Genomic DNA, 20,181 nt, shown 5'->3' on the forward strand with positions numbered 1-20,181 from the left:
TGTCCCTGAGTGGTGCAAAGTGTTTGAGATTTTCGTCCATGTTTATTCTAAACTACTAGAAATTATCCTTAAAAGATAGGAAAGTTAACAGCTGTAGTGACCTGTACTTGTCATAACATACATAGTGCACCATTTTGAATGCACTGCTCTTTTAGATGTTTCAAAATTATTTACACTGGGGGGGGGGGGGGTGGTGGTGGAAGAAAAAGCAATTCCCCTACCCAATGCAACAATATCTATCCTATTCCTATTTCTAGAGTCACATAGAAAAAAAAGGAATTGTGTGTATAATATATCTGTTAAATAATTCTCTGCTTACCTGGATGAACAGAATAGCAGGTAACATTAGTTCCCTCCAGACAATTGGCAAGCTCTCTCACAAAAAGTATGTTGCATAATTTGCTGCAGCAGTAGTTCTGAAATTGCTGCATCAGGCTTTCACCAGAAGGGTTCAGGTTACTGAAATCTATTTTGCCAAAGCGGTAGAGTACAGAAGTGACAACAACAATACGGCTAGGGGCACACTGCTTCAGCCGATCCAAGAGAAGCTGAGTGAGAAGGAAGTGGCCCAAGTGGTTTACTCCCCAAGCCATGTTGAATCCATCAGCTGTCTTGCCACCTACTCCAATACCTGCAGGATAAAGAAATCTTATTAACGCTCAATCAGTTTTAGTGTAGATGTTGGAGGTGTCATCCTTTGAAGAGATGTTAAATCAATCCTTAGACAGCACCTTCCAAACCCGCGACCTCTACCAACTAGATGGACAAGGGCAGCAAATACATGGGAACACCATCACCTGCAAGTTCCCCTCCAAGTCTCACACCACCCTGACTTGGAACTATATCGCCGTTCCTTCACTGTCACTGGGTCAAAATCCTGGAACTCCCTTCCTAACAGCACTGTGGGTATACCTACCCCAAATGGACTGCAGCGGTTTAAGAAGGCAGCTCACCACCACCTTCTCAAGGGCAATTAGGGATGGGCAATAAATGCTGGCCTGGCCAGTGATGCCCACATCTCATGAATGAATTAAAAAAAAAAAGATGGTGATGGCCTGTTCTGTTGGTTCAGCTGAATGCTAAAGATCTCATAGAATTAGTTAAAGATGATCAGGGACTTCACTGACTTCCTCACCAACATTCTTTCCTTAAACAATCCTGCTGAAAACAGATATATTGTTGATTCAACTCACTGCACAAAATGGCTGCTACGTTTGCCCACACGACATTCACTACTCTTCGGGGGAATCTCTTGCATATGAAGTGCTCATATATTTCTGGGAGATGTGGCATATAATGCAAGTTTTCAGTTAATACAAATAAACTCAGACTTTTCTTTTATTTCTTTAGAAGTTCAGAGTTGGATTGCAATTGCTTTTTACATTGAATAGTGTAATAAGTATTCAGCATCACTGTTGCCTGACAGCTCAGTGGGGGAGATGCATCATGTGGTGTAGAATGAGCTGTGATCTGGAGTTCCAGATGTGATCCTTAGCCTCTAAGTTAGCTGATCTCAGGCAGGGAAGAAAGCAGAGATGCAGCAATTGGCCTCGGCACCTCTGGGATACTGAAAGGAGGGGAAAAAATATAAATCAGATAGAGTTCCTGATGGAAAGAGTGTGAACAGGATTCAGCTCACCAGTTGTGCTTGCCATGGTTGAATATCCTGCCCTCATTCACTTTCTATGGTCACACAGAAGAACAGCTATTTAACTGAGGCACCAGAGCGCTGTTGGTGCCCATTGAACTGTACCCCAGAAAGAATCAACAATTAGGAGAGGGTAGAAAATTAGGAAATAATATAAAACAAACAATGTATGAGCAAACAAAAAGGCCAAGATTAACAAAAGGCCATTCAGCTTACTGTATTTCAGTTCAACTGGCTAATCAATCATTCAACTGCATCTTAAACTTGACTCATGCCTTAGATTCCTTGACCTTTCTTGATAGATCATTCCACACATTTATTACCCATTTCAGCAAAGAAATATTTTCCTAGCTGTATTTTAAATATACTTACTTATTTAAATTTTTGCCTCTCTGGTCTACTGGCCTGACTGACAAAAGTAATATTCAGCTTGTCTGCACTATTTAATACTTCATATTTCCCAATGAAGCTGCCCCTTGAACTACTCTCTAAATTGTAGGGGTTACGCTCTCTTCATAGCTCATCCCCTTTACACTTACAGGATCAATCTTCTTGTTCTTTGCTGTGTCCTTTCCAATGCATATATGTCTTTTTTGAAGCGTGACAACCAGAATTGCATAGTGTTTCAAATGAGGTCTACTAAAGCCTCAGCATAACTTCTGTATATTTATAGTTAATTCTTGTATGCATAATTTCATTTTATTCGCTTCTCTACATTGTAAGGGGCACACAGAATGGAGACTTCGCCTGACTGAGACGCAGTCAGAGCATGAAGGTGGGAATTTGGTTCACATGGAAAATTGGTTCAGAGTGGGAAATAGGACTCAACGCACGACGTTCCAGCAAAGAAGGTAAGTTATTGGTTGGTGAGCATTTTCTCTTATCTAAACTAAGGAATTTAAATTGGGGTTAGTATAACATGAATTGAAATAGAAAGAATAAGAATCTTCAGAGATGCAAGTAATTTAATAGTAAGGTTTTATCAGTTGTAGTAAGGTTTACTAGCAGTAGTGGGGCTTAGAAGTAATGGAGTTTATTAATTATAAATTAAGAAAAATTAATTAACATTATGAAGATGGCAGGGCAGGTGATGTGTTGCAGCTGCAGTATGTGGGAGCTGGTGGATGCCAGTGTGATCCACAGCAAACACATTTACAGCAAGTGCCTGTGGCTCGAGAAACTTCGGCTCACAGTCAGTGAGCTGGAGGCTGAGGCACAAACACTGGGTGCATCAGGGATGGGCAACGTTACCCGGACACTTTGTTCCAGAAGGCAATCACACCCCTTAGGATAGGGTCTTCTGATTTGGTCAGTGGTCAGGGACAGGAGTGTGAATCTGTGAGTGAGGCAAGTAAGGGATCAAGAAAGTAGAAGTGGAGGAGCCTCAGCCCTTTCATTTGTCCAACAGGTTTGAGGTTCTTTCAACTTATATGGATGACAGCGAGGGCTGCAGGGTGGATGAGCGAACTGATCTTGCCACTGTGGTACAGGAAGCCATTCAAGTGTGGGGAGTAAACAGGAATCTAGTGGTAATAGGAGATGGTATAGTGAGGGGAGATAGACACCGTTCTCTGCAGCCAAGAGTGAGAGTCCAGAAGGCTGTGTTGCCTGCCCGGTGCCAGGGTTCGGGACATCTGCTCAGGGCTGGACAGGAACTTGCAGTGGGAGGGGGAAGGATCCAGTTGTCGTGGTCCATGTGGGTACCAATGACATAGACAGATCAAGGAAAGAGGTTCTACATAGGGAGTATGAGCAGCTGGGGGCTAAATTAAAAAGCAGAACCTCAAAGGTAATAATCTCTGGGTTATTACCTGAGCCACGAGCAAACTGGTATAGAGTAAATAAAATTAGACAGTTAAATGCGTGGCTCAAAGATTGGTGTGGGAGAAATAGGTTTCGATTCATGGGGCACTGGCACCAGCACTGGGGAAAGTGGGAGCTGCACCATTGGGACCGTCTTCACCTGAACCGTACTGGGACCAGTGTTCTGGCGAGTCGTATAACTAGGGCTGTAGAGAGGGCTTTAAATTAAATAATGGGAGTGAGGGATCAAATGAGGGAAGATGTTACAATTTAAAGAGAGAGAAGGCAAGACAGCAAGATGGCAATAAGGGTAATGATAATGACAGCGCGGCAGGAAGGAAGAGCATACAAACTTAACAGCGCACCAGCAGATAAGGCCAGAAATTGTGAACTAACGTGGGGAGGAGGCTTCGGGTGCAGGGAGATTTACAAATCCAAACAGAAAGGTCGAGGCAGCGGAACAGTGTAGCATTGTGGGTAAAGACAAGCAGGGTGGGTCAGGGAGGGACAGAGAGTATAACAAAAATTCTACAGCAGTGAATAATGAAGTAAAAAAAAAATGAAATTAAAAGTTCTTTACCTGAATGCGCTAGGCATCTGCAATAAGATAGATGAACTAGTTGCAAAAATAGAGGAAAATGATTGCGATCTAATCACCATTACAGTGACATGGTTACAAGGTGATAAAGGTTGGGAATTAAATATTCCAGGGTATGCAATATTTTGGAAAGACAGACAGAATAGCAAAGGAAGAGGGATATTCCTGATAGTAAAGGATAATATAAGGGCATTAGTGAGAAAGGACCTGGCCTCAGAAGATCATGAAATACAATCAGTATGGGTGGAAACAAGGAATAGCAAGAATCAGAAAACACTGGTGGGAGTAGTTTATAGGCCTAACAGTAGTTATATCATTGGTAGCATTAAACAAGAAATTATTGGAGCTTGTAACAAATAATTGTGGGGGATCTTTAATCTTCATATAGACAGGGACAATTAAATTGGCAAGAGTGATCTAGAAGATGAGTTTGTACAATGTTTTCGGGACAGTTTCTTGGAGCAATACATTGTGGAATCAACTAGGGATAAAGCTATGTTTAGATAAGTGTAATGAAGCAGGGTTAATTAGTAATGTCATAGTAAGAGGCATTCAATCCACTCAGCTCACTCTAATTGAATTCCATGTCAAGTTTGAAACTGACATACTCCAATGACAAACAAGAATCTTAAACTTAAAGCCAAATATGTAGCTACGAGGGGAGAACTGGCTAAGGTAAATTGGGAAATAGACTAAAAGGTATGGCGGTAAACGAACAGTGGGAAACCTTTAAACAAATAATTCAAAATGTTCAACAAGAATATATTCCACTGAAAAACAAAAACTGAGCACGAAAGACCCATCCTGACTGACTCAGGAACTTAAGGATAGTGTTAGTTTAAAAGAAGAGGTTTACAACATTGGGGGAAAAAAAGTAGCAAGTCTGAGGATTGGGAGTGTTTTAGAAACCAGTAAAGGGCCACCAAAAAGTTGATAAAAAAGGAAAAAAAAAAAAGAATATGAGAGTAAACTAGCCAGTAATATAAAAACAGACTGTAGGAGCTCTTATGGGTATATAAAAAGGAAGAGAGTAAATTGGGCGGAGAGTAAAAGGGCGGCACAGTGGCGCAGTGGTTAGCACTGCAGCCTCACAGCTCCAGGGACCCGGGTTCGATTCTGGGTACTGCCTGTGCGGAGTTTGCAAGTTCTCCCTGTGTCTGCGTGGGTTTCCTCCGGGTGCTCCGGTTTCCTCCCACATGCCAAAGACTTGCAGGTTGGTAGGTTAATTGGCCATTATAAATTGCCCCTAGTACAGGTAGGTGGTAGGGAAATATATAGGGGGGATGTTATTGGAATATGGGATTCGTGTAGGATTAGTATAAATGGGTGGTTGATGGTCGGCACAGACTCGGTGGGCCGAAGGGCCTGTTTCAGTGCTGTATCTCTAAACTAAACTAAAGAGTAGCTAAAGTAAACATTGGTCCCTTAAAAGCAGAGACAAGGGAAATTATCATGGAGAATGAGGAAATGGCAGAGGCATTGAACAAATATTTTGTGTCTGTCTTCACAGTAGAAGACACAAGTTTTATACCAGAAATAGATGGCAACCTAGGGGCTAAAAAGTGAGGAAATTAAGGAAATTAATATCAGCAGAGAAAAAGTATTGCAGAAACTTAAGGGACTAAAATCTGACAAATCCTGGGACCTGATGGCCTACAGCCTAGGGTTCTAAAAGAGATAGCTGCAGATATCGTGGATGCACTGGCTATGATTTTTCAAAATTCCTTGGATTCAGAAATGGTCCCATCAGATTGGAAGTTGGCAAATGTTACACTGCTTTTCAAGAGAGGGAGGAGAGAGAAAACATGGAACTTCAGGCCAATTAGCCTAACATCATTCATTGGGAAAATGCTTGAATCTATTCTAAGGAAGTCTTAACAATGCACTTAGAAAAGTGAAGTCTGATTAGAACAAGTCAACATGGTTTTACCAAAGGGAAATCCTGTTTGACTAATTTATTAGAGCTTTTTGAGGATTTAACTAGTAAGGAAGATAAAGGGGAACCAGTAGATGTAGTATACTTGGATTTCCAAAAGGCATTTGATAAGGTGTCACACAAAAAGTTAATAGGCAAAAAGTTAACAGAGTTGGGGGTAATATGTTAGCATGGATAGGTGATTGGTAACGGACAGGAAGCAGAGAGTGGGCATAAACAGGGCATTTTCAAGTTGGCAGGCAGTGAATAGTGGAGTGCCGCAAGGATCAGGGCTGGGGCCTCTTATTTACAATCTAAATCAATGACTTAGATGAAGAGACGGAGAGTAATGTATCTAAGTTTGCTGATGCAAAGGTAGGTGGAAAAGTAAGCTGTAGGGAGGACATAGAGAAGTTGCAAAGAGATATAGACAAGTTAAGTGAGTGGGCAACAAGATGGCAGATGGAATATAATGTAGGGAAGTATGAAGTTATTCACTTTGGTTGTAAGAATAGAAAAGCAGAATATTTTTAAAGAGGTGTAAAACTTGTAAGTGTTGATGTTCAAAAAGACTTGGGTGTGCTTGTACAAGGAATGCAGAGAGTCAGCATGCAGGTACAGCAAGCAATTAGGAAGGCAATTGGCATGTTGGCCTTTATCACAAGAGGACTGGAATACAGGAATAAAGTCTTGCTACAATTGTACAGGGTTTTGCTGAGACTGCACCTGAAGTACTGTGAGCAGTTTTGGTCTCCACATTTAAGAAAGGATATACTTGCATTGGAGGTGGTACAGCAAAATTTCATTAAATTGGTCCCTGTGTTGAGAGGCTGAGTAAATTGGGCCTATATTATCTGGAGCTTAGAAAAATGAGAGGTGATCTCATTGAGACATACAAGATTCTAAAGGGATAAAAGCAAAATACTGTGGATGCTAAAGGGGCTGGATAGGGGGAGACATATTGTTTCCACTGGTTGGAGAACCTAAAACATGGGGCCACAGTCTCAGGATAAGGGGCCGATCATTTAGGACTGAGATGAGGAGAAATTACTTCACTCAAAGGGTTGTGAATCTTTGGAATTCTCTGCCCCAGAGGATGTGGATGCTCCATCATTGAATACATTTAAGGCTGCGATAGACAGATTTTTGCTCTTTCAGGGAATCAAGGGAAAAGGCGAGCAGACGGGCAAGTGGATTTGAAGCCCAAGATCAGCCATGATCGTATTGAATGGTGGAGCAGGCGCGATGGGCCATATGTTCTACTACTGTTCCTATTTCTTGTGTTCTTGTGTTGTATTGTCTTGGCATTGCAAGTGAGGAAACTATCATTTCAGGCCCATTTCAAAGTCTCCCAGTGGTAATCCTATTCCCTTCATGGTATACCAATGTTGCTCATTCTTACTTCCAATGTGAAATATTCTTTGTGAATTTGTAAATATTAAATGTAATTTGCTGTTTGCCTGCCCAAGTGAATAACAGATCTGAATCCTTTTGCTATACTTAAACTGTGTCTTCTGCCCCGACTACATTCTTACTGTGAATTTAACAAGCTTCTGGTTGGTTGCTGCATTCAAATTATTTACGTGGATAGGAAAAAACACAAGATGCAAGCATTTGGCACTTCCCCTACCCCAGCCACCAAGATAACCACTCAGCAACGCCCTCACACCCCATGCCAGCTGATGTGACACCTTGCACAGGTACTATTTGTTTCAGATTTGTTTAAATGTAGTTTATCATCCAATCCCACGTTCGACTCTGGATTCTCAAAAATTTTGATTTCATTGGTAGTCTTTCATATGCGTCTTTGATCTACATCATTCCGTGGGATATTCCTTTTTATTAAGCAGTTTTTGGGGAGGGGTTATTGCATCCAAAGTTTATGCGAGTCATTCAATGTTTATTATTTGTTGCTGGGAAAGAGAGAGTTGGGTTTCTTGACCTACCTGAAAAGCCACAGATGAAACTTGCATGATAAGACCACCATTGGAATATAGCACATGTATTATGGAGATTTTCACTTTTACACTCCAGCACAGCTGTTGCTAGTTTCTGACCAATAAGGGTGTGTCCTAACCAAATAAGTCTCCTCTGTTAACTAAAATGTTAGTAATCTGCTTCCAATTGTGTACAATTCCAGTGGCTAAACCTTGGCATGTTATTTTCAGAGAAAGTGATGAATGAAAAGGTATGTTTTTATATGCTGCAATTACCAACATACCAGGCAAAGATCAGGTTTGAACTTGTGATGCTGTTTGCTTCAAATTAGATAAACATTTGCATGAAAGAAGTCACAAATGTACATTGACTCTGAGTTCTAAAGGGAAGTTAAAAATTTGTCTGTATGTTTTAAAATAGCTATAATATTGAAAGTAAACAAGTATAAATTTATTGAAGCGAAACACTTTCAAATATATATCAATCAAACACTCATGGCATTGGGAGCAAAGACCAAATCTACTAAGTAAAAGGGTGGGAGATTATTTAAACGAGGCACATAGACAACATCTCGTGGCTATTTTAAAGTCATACATTCTGTCCTTCAGTTTATATTGCCACTTCAAATTCCCATGTCCACATTTATAATGGAAACTGCCTTTGCAATTTGTCCCACTATAACTACATCCGGATGTCAGTGGTGACACTGCAGTGCTCCCAACTGGGAGAGGTTTTAATTACATCGAGACGTTTACATTGACAGTTTCCATTATAATTGTGAATACAGGAATTTATAACAGAAAATAAGACTTTTTAACATATTAATGGACTTAAGTAAAATACTGGGTTCATGAAATTATACTTGCTGCAGGAAAAGCTAAGTGAGGAAAAAAAAAAACACACAACAAACAATCCGTTTCAAAGGATTATGATTGATTTAAAAATTTCCAGGGAAATTCCGCCTCTTCCAAAATTCTGACAAACCTTAATTTTGTAATGAATAAAATTACTCGGATGTTTGCAAGTTGTACAATGTTACGTTAGTAAATAAAAATTTCAACAAAGATTTTAAAAACTTCTGCTCGTTACCTCTTAACCCCTCCTCCAATTCTCTAAACTAATTTTACCAAACTATTTATTCAGTGCCAACCATTCGCATCAGGACCCACCTTGTTCAAAATTGTCCTCTAATTGGCTGAAAACCAATTGACAATCAAGACAGGAAAAGTTGACAGTGATGTTAGACCTTTTTTGGCCAGTTGTATTGATCAATTATCTCATCAGTTATTCTGATAAAGCTATTGCGCTCTGATGAGATAATTTAGTGACACCCTAAGGCAGGGGTCTGCAACCTGAGGCTCTGGAGCCGCATGCAGCTCTTTAATATCTCATTTGCAGCTCCCAACCTTTTCCAGTTGGATTGCATTAACATGAAAAAAGCCTAAAAAAATTAAGTCAAGGAAAGTAAGAGCCATGTTTTTATGGTGGAGATAAAAGGCTAATCATTATGATACACTTTACAGTTTCAAATGATCATTTCAACAAAAAACATCATTGCTGTCTAAATAAATCTGTTTGAGCGGTATAGCTACACCATGGTTATAGAGAATGCCTTTGATTCAAGCAACAGGTTTTATCGTTGTGACCATTATTGTTTCTAATATAGCTGAGATGACAAATTGTTCTGAATGTGCTATTAAAAGCTTTTTTAAAAAATCACGAGAATAGTTTAAAAAATTGTCTTAATTCTACACATTTTAAGTTAAAGTTTATTTTAAAGATGACTTTACTGTCAAAATTATAGTTACAAAAAGTCAAAAAACATGATAATTCAGAGTTGTCTATTTTAATTTCAATATTTTTCTACTGATACATAAATTGACACATTTTATTACATATGCAAATAATGCATTCTAGCAGAGTCTCTTGGCAATTTGCCAAGTATTTGGTTTTGAATGCCAAATTTTCATCTTATGGTTCCCAATTGATGTATTTTAGGCATTTTTTAAATAAAAAGGCTCTTCAGGAAAAAAAAAGGTTGTAGATCCCTGCTCCAAGGGTTCAAAGGAAACACAATCCACAGTAAAATCACTCAACTTTAGTTACTTGAGATCCTATTTTCAACCTTTAAAAAAGACTTGCATTTATATAGCGTCTTTCATGGCCTCCAGACATCCCAAAATGCTTTACAGCCAATGAAATACTCTTGAAGTGTAGTCACTGTTGTAATGCAGGAAACACGACAGTCAATTTGAACGCAGCAAGCTCCCACAAACAGCAATGTGATAATGACCAGATAATCTGTTTTTGAGATGTTGATTGAGGGATAAATATTGGCCAGGACACTGGGGGTAACTGCTCTGCTCTTCTTCGAAATAGTGCCATGGGATCTTTTAGATCCACCCAAGAGAGTAAACGGGACCTCGGTTTAACATCTCATCCGAATGACGACACCTCTGACAGCACTATACTGGCATGTTAGCATAGATATTTGTGCTCAGGTCCTGGAGGGGAAATTGAACCTAGTCTTCTGACTCAGAGGCAAGAGCGCTACCAACTGAGCCACAGCTGACACTTAAATTGATGGAGTGACTCCTGACAACGCAGAGTATGCGCAGAGCGATCGCAGACATCGTCAGTGCGTGCGAACATTTGCCAGCTTGCCAGTATGAATGTGCGCGTGTGCACGCTGACGTGACCACCCTTCAACAGCCATGATCGACGTCTCCAATCCCCCAAACAGTACTCCACTCCCTGCTTCAATCGCCGCTTTCAATTTTCCGCTCCCAACTCCTCGCCCCTCACCATCCCCCCCAACCTGGGCCGCTCGCTCCCCGCCTTGCTGCTGCCTTCCCTCAGCCACTTGCCCTCGCAACTTCCGCCCCCCCACCCCCCTCAGCCACTCGCTCCCACCTTTGCCGCATCCCCCCTCGTCCAATTGCTCCCTACCATGCTGCCCAAAGAAGCGGCCGGGGGCGGGGAACGAGCCGTCAAAGTGGCAAGGCGGAAAGTGGGTGGTGGAGGGATGAGAGGGCAACGCAGAAGTGAGTAGCTGAGAGGGAGGGTAGTGGCAAGGCCTGGAGCGAGTGGCCAGTGGGGGAAGTGGGCAGCGAGTGGCCAAACCAGCAAGATGGGGAGCGAGCAGCCGAGGGGGGATGCGGCGAGGGCAGGAACGAATGGCTGAGGGAAGGGAATGGTGAGATGAACGTGGGAGGGAGCGGCGAAGAGAAGCGCGATGGCAGAAGGGAGCAGGGCACTGTTGGGGTTGGGATGGAGGCGGCGATCACAGTCATTGAGGGAGTTTGTGTTTAATTCTTTTTTTTGTGACAAATTGAGCAGCGCCATCTTTCTTACTGGCAGCTGCCTGAGACATCGCAGATAGTGAGGTTTCAGTTGATGAGGATACATTAGTGCATGTGCCAGCATTGCGCCACCTAGTGGTTGCATTGTCAGCAAAAGCAGCATAAAATTAACAATTAACACTTAAGTAACACATAAGTTTTTGAAATTACAGTAGTTTTCTTCAACTTTTTAAAATAAGATCCCCTAGCTAGGCTATTCCACAATACACTTGATCATATTAACCTATGTTCTTATTTGAGGGATTGCTGCATTTTCAGAGATGTGGTTTTTTGGACAGCGCGTTAACTTGAGGTCCTGTCTGCCTGTTCCAGTGGACATGAATTATCTGGCAACACTATTCAAAAAGCAGGGAGTTTTCCCAGTATCTTGGAGAACATTTCTCCCTCAACCAACAAAATAAAAACAGATTACCTCCCCATTCACTCATTTGTGAGTTGTTTATTGGACATTTCTGCGTGGAAATTGGCTGTTGCATTTACCTATACTTCAAAAAGAAATCTAACAGCTCTAAAGTTCTGTCTGTAACACTGACAAGGTCCAAAGGTTAATGGTAGCTCTTTCTTCTGATACCAGTAGTTTAAATCAAACAAAAACTTAGTCAGAGATTGATGCTTAGTTTCCTTAAACAATTAATATTTTTTTAAATGCTACCTTCAAAATCAGTTGTTACAGTGCAAACAAATGCTCAAAAACTGAGATTTATCCTGTTACAAGTTATAAGAAATTCTGTATTTTAAAGCTTTCCATTTACTTTGTAGCTTTCTTTTGTAGAATTACATAGAATGTACAGCACAGAAACAGGCCATTTGGCCCAACTGGTCTATGCTGGCGTCCATGCTTCACACAAGCTTCCTCCCACCTAACCAGAACATCCTTCTCATTTCTCCCTCATGTACTTATCTTGTGAACACACCCACTTTAGAGAGAATATTGAGTCCCTTCCCCCCACCATACACTGAATGCAACTGTATCTCTCACTTCAGGCGTAGAGAGGCTCCTTTCGGCAAATTACAGTCTCCTGTTTGCATCTGTCGCCAAGGAACAGACACAAAAACAAAATCTGTTGCATGAAAATAAATGAAAAATGCAATATATGATCAGAGTCCAGCCAACACACACTGACAGAGTAACTCAGAAAATAACAATTCTCACACAGAGCTCCCCCTCGGTAACCGAGCCAACCACACTGTCGTACTGTAATAATTTGAAATGGTTCCCCTTATTGCTTTGTGGAAGAGATTGCTACTGTCTTTGTATTTCTTCAACTGCTAAGATGGTTGAGCGAATACTCATTGTTTGGTTTGGAACTCTCAATCTTTGAACAATAGCTAATAAAATTGTATCTTTTGAAAGGGTAATTTTGTTTCTTTGATGACTATGAACTAACAGGTCAATGAAAATTTCTTTGCACTATTGTTTACAAAATGATACTGGAGTTATGAGAATCTACAGAACGCTCTGAGTTACAGGCCAGCCAACCTGCTTTCTCCAGCTCTACTTCAATTATGACTTATCAAGGCATTAATTGAGCATGAAACGCAAACAAGGTGTGAACCAGTATTCATCAAGCTGGTGCCATGGTTAAAGTGCACCAGTGCGCCTTTGGCCGAGAGGCTTCGCAGACTTACAGCAAACATGACAATTGCTTTCATTCACTGAGTCTAGCCACATACCTAAGTCATTAGGAAGAGATGGAACTCCATGCAGGTTGAGGTGTGTTCCATGTAAAATTATCAAAGGACATTAAGAATCTTGAAACACTGTTATTTTGTCTCAAAAACAAATCAAAAATACTGCAGAAGTTAAGGACTGTAATTTTATTTTTATCTGCTGACTTGCTCTTGCTTTTGGAAAACATGCTGCTTTACCATGAGTTCGAATTAATTCCTTTAGCCTGTACTACATGATCTGCCAGAGTGGAGCTTTTCCATCTTTCAGAGGTGCCAGGCATGTATGCTGGCACCTCACAGTACTTTTCCCTGTAACCCAGTGGTATTATGGTAAACTGTTCACTCTGCAGCAGACTATCTCATACACTTCACACGTAAAATTAAGCTTTGTTCCATAAGAAGCTTTCTCTTACACGGAGTATGAGTAAAAAGTATTAAGAAGAAATCCGAATGGTTAGAAAACCACTGTCGCAGAATAGCGCACCAACTTACAAACACAAATGCATCTTATGGAAAGTCTAGGCTTTTAATGATTATATCAGTGTAGAGAATCAAATACAAACTCTGACAAATAATTTTAATGTCTGTGTACCAATGAGTGTGACTGTTTCAACAATACGAGCAGTCTCAAGGTTAAACATTGGTTGTGACAGAATGTTTAAATTCTTGCCTGCATTATTGATGAGCACATGCAGCTGAGGCTCTGATTTCAGGAAGGTCTCTGCAAAAGCCCTCACTGATTTAAGACTTGCAAGATCCAGTTGCATAAAGATCACATTGTTGTTGCCGCTCTTCTGTGGATGACAAATGGACATGTTCGTTAAAGCATCCTGCAAATCACTAATATACAGTATTAACTAAACAAAAACTTCTGCAAACCTCTGGATGTTACTTGCAGCTTTCAAGTCTACATTTGGTGTTTGAGAGATATTTATTTGAAAGTTGCTGTTTCACATCCTTGGGCTTAAAACACAGTTAGGAAGCAAGTTGAATTATTTTAAGCAAAACTTATTCTTTGTATGGCATGTCCCTCCACCATCATTTTTCTTCTCTTTTCACCCTTCCTTCCTCTCCAGGCAGCACTGGCCTGTGTTGGGTTACTGTTCCATGGGCACAGAAGGACTCCCTATCCTGTTTCTAGCCCAGCATGCCATTCTTTCCCATCCTTTGCAGTTATCAAAATACTCCACTCGCGAATGAAGCTGAAACATTCTCTGAGTTTTCTTCTCTCTTGTACTTTCACCATTATTCCCTACTTCTTCTAAACTTGCAAACTCATTGCTTGGCTATCAGGCAGTAGGATGGTGGGGAGGAGGGGTGGTGGTGATGAGAGAAATCTCTAGTACCTCATCCAAGCAGCAATTCATCACCTGGAAGCACAATAAGAATCAGATTATTCAACCATGTGAGCCGTCAGAGCCACATTCAAACCTGCCCTCACCAGATTGGACAAGGTGCTTTTTCCAGCAGCAGTCAATTGGAAGAAAACAGATATAGAAACACTGACTGATTTTCCCCTCCCCAGCCTCAGGTATCAGGCCAATTGTAGTACACTTACCACCACCCAGATTTAGACCAACAGACAAGGGTGGTGCTGTTGTTGCCTGGCATACTGACCTCTACCTTGCAGAGGCTCAGCACCAACCCTCAGACACTTCTTCCTACTTCACCCGGACCATGACCCCAACACCAAACATCAAGCGACTGGCCCAGCAGACCCATTGTTGCAGCCTGTTCCTGCCCAACTGAACTTATTTCTTCCTATTTTAACTCTATCTTTTCTTCCCTGGTCCAGTTTCTTCCCACCGACATCCATGACTCTTCTGACGCCCCATATCATTTTCACAATTTCCAGTTTCCTGGCCCTAACCGCCTCCTCTTCACTATGGACGTCCAATCTCTCTACACCTCCATTACCCACCAGGACAGTTTGAGGGCTCTCCGCTTCTTCCTTGAACAGAGGCTTGACCAGTCCCCATCCACCACCACCCTCCTCTGCCTGGCTGAACTTGTTCTCACATTGAACAACTTCTCCTTCAACTCCACTCACTTCCTTAAGTAAAAGGTGTTGCTATGGGTACCCGCATGGGTCCTAGTTACGCCTGTCTTTTTGTGGGATATGTCGAACATTCCTTGTTCCAGTCCTACTCAGGCCCCCTCCCCCAACTCTTTTTCAGGTACATTTTTTTAAAAGCAGTTCTGATGAAGGGTCACTGACCTGAAACGTTAACTCTGCTCTTCCCTCCACAGATGCTACCAGACCTGCTGAGTATTTCCAGCATTTCTTGTTTTTATTTAAAACTAATAGTATACTCTGGAATGTGGTCTGGTCAGTATGGGCTAAATACAGATTACTTTTATCAACTGTCATTGAAGGAGACATAATGAGCATTCTTTCCCCCCCCCCAGGACACACTATTGCTCACAAATAAAGCCTTTTCTCAAAAGCTCCAGTAGATCATTAAACAGCAACCATCAATCGAACGTAAGTTAACAGTGGGTAGACAAGGGGGCACATCACGCCTTTCAATACGGTATAAAATATAACCTTGGATAAGTTGCTTAGTGCTCTCTGAAAAACAAGTTTCAGCTCGACTCAGTTGGTGGTAATCTCCACTCCAGTCAGAAGGTTTTGAGTTCGACTCCAGGCTAGTATAAAAAGCAGGGAGCACAAGAACACAAGAAGTAGGAGTGGAGGGATTGCAGGTTTGTTTTTAGGAGTGCTAGCAGCATTTTTACAAAGGAGGAGCATGCTACCTGAGCAAAGGGGAACATTTATGATACACTACACACTACAGCAAGGAGAGGCAATTGAGTGTTCAAATTGGGTGGAGAAGTGATCAAGACGTAGGTAAGGGTGAGCAAGTTGAAGGTATCAGAAAAGATAAGCCTGATGAGGGCTCTGCAGTGATACAGAGTTAGGTTTAGGAAGAGAGATAGGCTAGCAATTGACAGGGTTGGCAGAGGAAGATATGGCACTGACTGTGTGGATGGTCTGGAACCTTAAGATTATGTGCTTTGAGGGATACAAAAGCAACATACTACATGCACAGTGTAGACACGGCCCCACAAAAATAAAGGATGGTACTGCCAAATCTAGAGCCCTCTGGTTATTGAGAAGGGCAAGTTAAAGCAGAAAAAGAAAGCATATGATGATCACAAAAATCTTAACACTTTAGGAAGTCTAGAGGAGTACAGAAAGTGCAGGGGTGAAGTAAAAAAGGAAATTAGAAAAGCAAAGAGAGAACATGAAAATTATTGGCAGGTAAAATCAAAGAAAACCCAAAGATGTTTTATCAGTGTTTTTATCATTAAGAGCAAGAGGATAACAAAGGAAAGGGTAGGGCCTATCAGAGATGTACAAGGGAACTTACGTGTGGATGCAGAAGATGTGGGCAGGGTTCTTAATGAGTTTTTATCTCTGTCTTCGCAAGGGAGAGGGATGATGCAGACATCATAGTTAAAGAGGAGTGTGAAATATTAGATACGATAAGCATAATGAGACAGGAAGTACTAGAGGGCCTGAGAGCCTTGAAAGTCGATAAATCGCCAGGACCAGATGGATTGCATCCCAGGATGTTAAAGAAAGCCAGGGAGGAAATAGCGGATGAATGGAGGATCATCTTCAAGTCCTCACTAGGTACAGGCAAGGTACCAGAGGATTGCAGGTCTGTGAACGTTGTACCATTATTTAAAAAGAGTGAGGGGGCCCCGGGGGGGGGAAGAGGGGAAAAGAGAGCGGAGGGGGGAGAAGGAGTGGAGGGGGGGAAAAAAGAGGGGGGAGAAGGAGTGGACGGGAAAAAGAGGGGGGGAGGAGAAAGAGGGGGGGAGGAGAAAGAGGGGGGGAGGAGAAAGAGGGGGGGAGGAGAAAGAGGGGGGGAGGAGAAAGAGGGGGGGAGGAGAAAGAGGGGGGGAGGAGAAAGAGGGGGGGAGGAGAAAGAGGGGGGGAGGAGAAAGAGGGGGGGAGGAGAAAGAGGGGGGGAGGAGAAAGAGGGGGGGAGGAGAAAGAGGGGGGGAGGAGAAAGAGGGGGGGAGGAGAAAGAGGGGGGGAGGAGAAAGAGGGGGGGGGAGAAAGAGGGGGGGGGAGAAAGAGGGGGGGGGAGAAAGAGGGGGGGGGAGAAAGAGGGGGGGGGAGAAAGAGGGGGGGGGAGGAAGAGGGGGGGGGAGAAAGAGGGGGGGGGAGAAAGAGGGGGGGGGAGAAAGAGGGGGGGGGAGAAAGAGGGGGGGGGAGAAAGAGGGGGGGGGGAGAAAGAGGGGGGGGGAGAAAGAGGGGGGGGGAGAAAGAGGGGGGGGGGGAGAAAGAGGGGGGGGGTAAAAGAGGGGGGGGGTAAAAGAGGGGGGGGGGTAAAAGAGGGGGGGGGTAAAAGAGGAGGGGGGGTAAAAGAGGAGGGGGGGTAAAAGAGGAGGGGGGGTAAAAGAGGAGGGGGGGGTAAAAGAGGAGGGGGGTAAAAGAGGAGGGGGGGTAAAAGAGGAGGGGGGGTAAAAGAGGAGGGGGGGTAAAAGAGGAGGGGGGGTAAAAGAGGAGGGGGGGTAAAAGAGGAGGGGGGGTAAAAGAGGAGGGGGGGTAAAAGAGGAGGGGGGGTAAAAGAGGAGGGGGGGGTAAAAGAGGAGGGGGGGTAAAAGAGGAGGGGGGGTAAAAGAGGAGGGGGGGGGTAAAAGAGGAGGGGGGGGGTAAAAGAGGAGGGGGGGGGTAAAAGAGGAGGGGGGGGTAAAAGAGGAGGGGGGGGTAAAAGAGGAGGGGGGGGTAAAAGAGGAGGGGGGGGTAAAAGAGGAGGGGGGATAAAAGAGGAGGGGGGGATAAAAGAGGAGGGGGGGATAAAAGAGGAGGGGGGGGGTAAAAGAGGAGGGGGGGGTAAAAGAGGAGGGGGGGGTAAAAGAGGAGGGGGGGGTAAAAGAGGAGGGGGGGTAAAAGAGGAGGGGGGGTAAAAGAGGAGGGGGGGGTAAAAGAGGAGGGGGGGGTAAAAGAGGAGGGGGGGGTAAAAGAGGAGGGGGGGGTAAAAGAGGAGGGGGGGGTAAAAGAGGAGGGGGGGGTAAAAGAGGAGGGGGGGGAAAAGAGGAGGGGGGGGGTAAAAGAGGAGGGGGGGTAAAAGAGGAGGGGGGGGTAAAAGAGGAGGGGGGTAAAAGAGGAGGGGGGTAAAAGAGGAGGGGGGGTAAAAGAGGAGGGGGGGTAAAAGAGGAGGGGGGGGTAAAAGAGGAGGGGGGGGTAAAAGAGGAGGGGGGGGGTAAAAGAGGAGGGGGGGGGTAAAAGAGGAGGGGGGGGTAAAAGAGGAGGGGGGGGTAAAAGAGGAGGGGGGGGGTAAAAGAGGAGGGGGGGTAAAAGAGGAGGGGGGGGTAAAAGAGGAGGGGGGTAAAAGAGGAGGGGGGGGTAAAAGAGGAGGGGGGTAAAAGAGGAGGGGGGTAAAAGAGGAGGGGGGTAAAAGAGGAGGGGGGGGTAAAAGAGGAGGGGGGTAAAAGAGGAGGGGGGGGTAAAAGAGGAGGGGGGGGTAAAAGAGGAGGGGGGGTAAAAGAGGAGGGGGGGTAAAAGAGGAGGGGGGGGTAAAAGAGGAGGGGGGGGTAAAAGAGGAGGGGGGGGTAAAAGAGGAGGGGGGGTAAAAGAGGAGGGGGGGTAAAAGAGGAGGGGGGGTAAAAGAGGAGGGGGGGGTAAAAGAGGAGGGGGGGTAAAAGAGGAGGGGGGGGTAAAAGAGGAGGGGGGGTAAAAGAGGAGGGGGGGGTAAAAGAGGAGGGGGGGGTAAAAGAGGAGGGGGGGGTAAAAGAGGAGGGGGGGGGTAAAAGAGGAGGGGGGGGTAAAAGAGGAGGGGGGGTAAAAGAGGAGGGGGGGTAAAAGAGGAGGGGGGGTAAAAGAGGAGGGGGGTAAAAGAGGAGGGGGGTAAAAGAGGAGGGGGGTAAAGAGGAGGGGGGTAAAAGAGGAGGGGGGTAAAAGAGGAGGGGGGTAAAAGAGGAGGGGGGGTAAAAGAGGAGGGGGGGTAAAAGAGGAGGGGGGGTAAAAGAGGAGGGGGGGTAAAAGAGGAGGGGGGGTAAAAGAGGAGGGGGGGTAAAAGAGGAGGGGGGTAAAAGAGGAGGGGGGTAAAAGAGGAGGGGGGTAAAAGAGGAGGGGGGTAAAAGAGGAGGGGGGTAAAAGAGGAGGGGGGTAAAAGAGGAGGGGGGTAAAAGAGGAGGGGGGGTAAAAGAGGAGGGGGGGTAAAAGAGGAGGGGGGGTAAAAGAGGAGGGGGGGTAAAAGAGGAGGGGGGGTAAAAGAGGAGGGGGGGTAAAAGAGGAGGGGGGGTAAAAGAGGGGGGGTAAAAGAGGGGGGCGGTTTGCTAGCAGTGTAGTGAAAGACAAAGCATCAGTGCAGAGAGAGTGTTAATGACAGAATAATGAACAGCCCTAGCCAAAAGCACAAACATGACTAAAACAATGGACAGGCACATAGTAAAAAAAAAATGAATGAAACAAACTAAAATCAAATAATCATTAAAAAAAAAGGCTAGTCATGTTCTGCAATTATTGAACTCTATGTTCAGTCCAGTAGGCTATAACGTGCCTAATCGGTAAATGAAGTGTTGTTCCGTGAGCTTGTGTTGCTGTTCACTGGAACACTGCAGCAAGCCCAGGACAGAGATGCATGCGAGCAGGGGGGCATGTTGAAATAGCAAGCAACAGGAAGCTCGGGGTCATATTTTCAGACTGAGCGGAGATGTTCCACAAAGTGGTCATCCAATGAGTTTGGTCTCCTCAATGTAGAGGAGACCGCATTGTGAGCAGCGAATACAGTCCACTAAATTGAATGAAGTACAAGTAAATCGCTGCTTCACCTGAAAGGAGCATTTGTGACCTTGGATAGTGAGGAGAGAGGAGGCAAAAGGGCAGGTATTACACCTCCTGAGATTGCATGGGACAGTTCCGTGGGAAGGGGATGAGGTGTCGGTGATAATGGAGGAGTGGACCAGGGTGTCGCAGAGGGAACCATCCCTTCGGAATGCTCAGAGGGGAAGATCCAGGTGGAATCACACTGGAGGTGGCGTAAATGGCGGAGGATGATCCTTTGGATGTGGAGGCAGGTGGGGTGGAAAGTGAGGACAAGGGGAACCCTGTCGCAGTTCTGGGAGAGGGGAAAAGGGGTGAGGGTAGAGGTGTGGGAAATGGGCGGGACACGGTTGACGGCCCTATCAACCACAGTAGGGGGGAATCCTCGGTTGAGGAACAAGGAAGACATATCAGAAGCACTGTTGTGGAAGGTTGCATCATCAGAGCAGATGCGTCGGAGAC

The 20,181-nt window shown here is 44.2% G+C and overlaps 1 protein-coding gene across 3 annotated transcripts in view; it reads right to left on the reverse strand.

The window, feature by feature from the left end:
- The window catches only part of LOC137346697 (dehydrogenase/reductase SDR family member 13-like), a 31,363-nt gene that overhangs the window by 4,087 nt on the left and 7,095 nt on the right, over positions 1 to 20,181 (reverse strand). For all 3 annotated transcript variants that reach the window (XM_068010403.1, XM_068010405.1, XM_068010404.1), the window contains 2 exons: positions 13,606 to 13,729; positions 320 to 631 (listed from right to left, as the gene is read on the reverse strand). In XM_068010403.1, the coding sequence (XP_067866504.1) occupies positions 320 to 631; positions 13,606 to 13,729 (436 nt within the window). The remainder of the gene's footprint in view (positions 1 to 319; positions 632 to 13,605; positions 13,730 to 20,181) is intronic.

The sequence above is a fragment of the Heterodontus francisci genome, chromosome 30 (assembly GCF_036365525.1).
Source record: "Heterodontus francisci isolate sHetFra1 chromosome 30, sHetFra1.hap1, whole genome shotgun sequence".
Classification (NCBI taxonomy): domain Eukaryota; kingdom Metazoa; phylum Chordata; class Chondrichthyes; order Heterodontiformes; family Heterodontidae; genus Heterodontus; species Heterodontus francisci.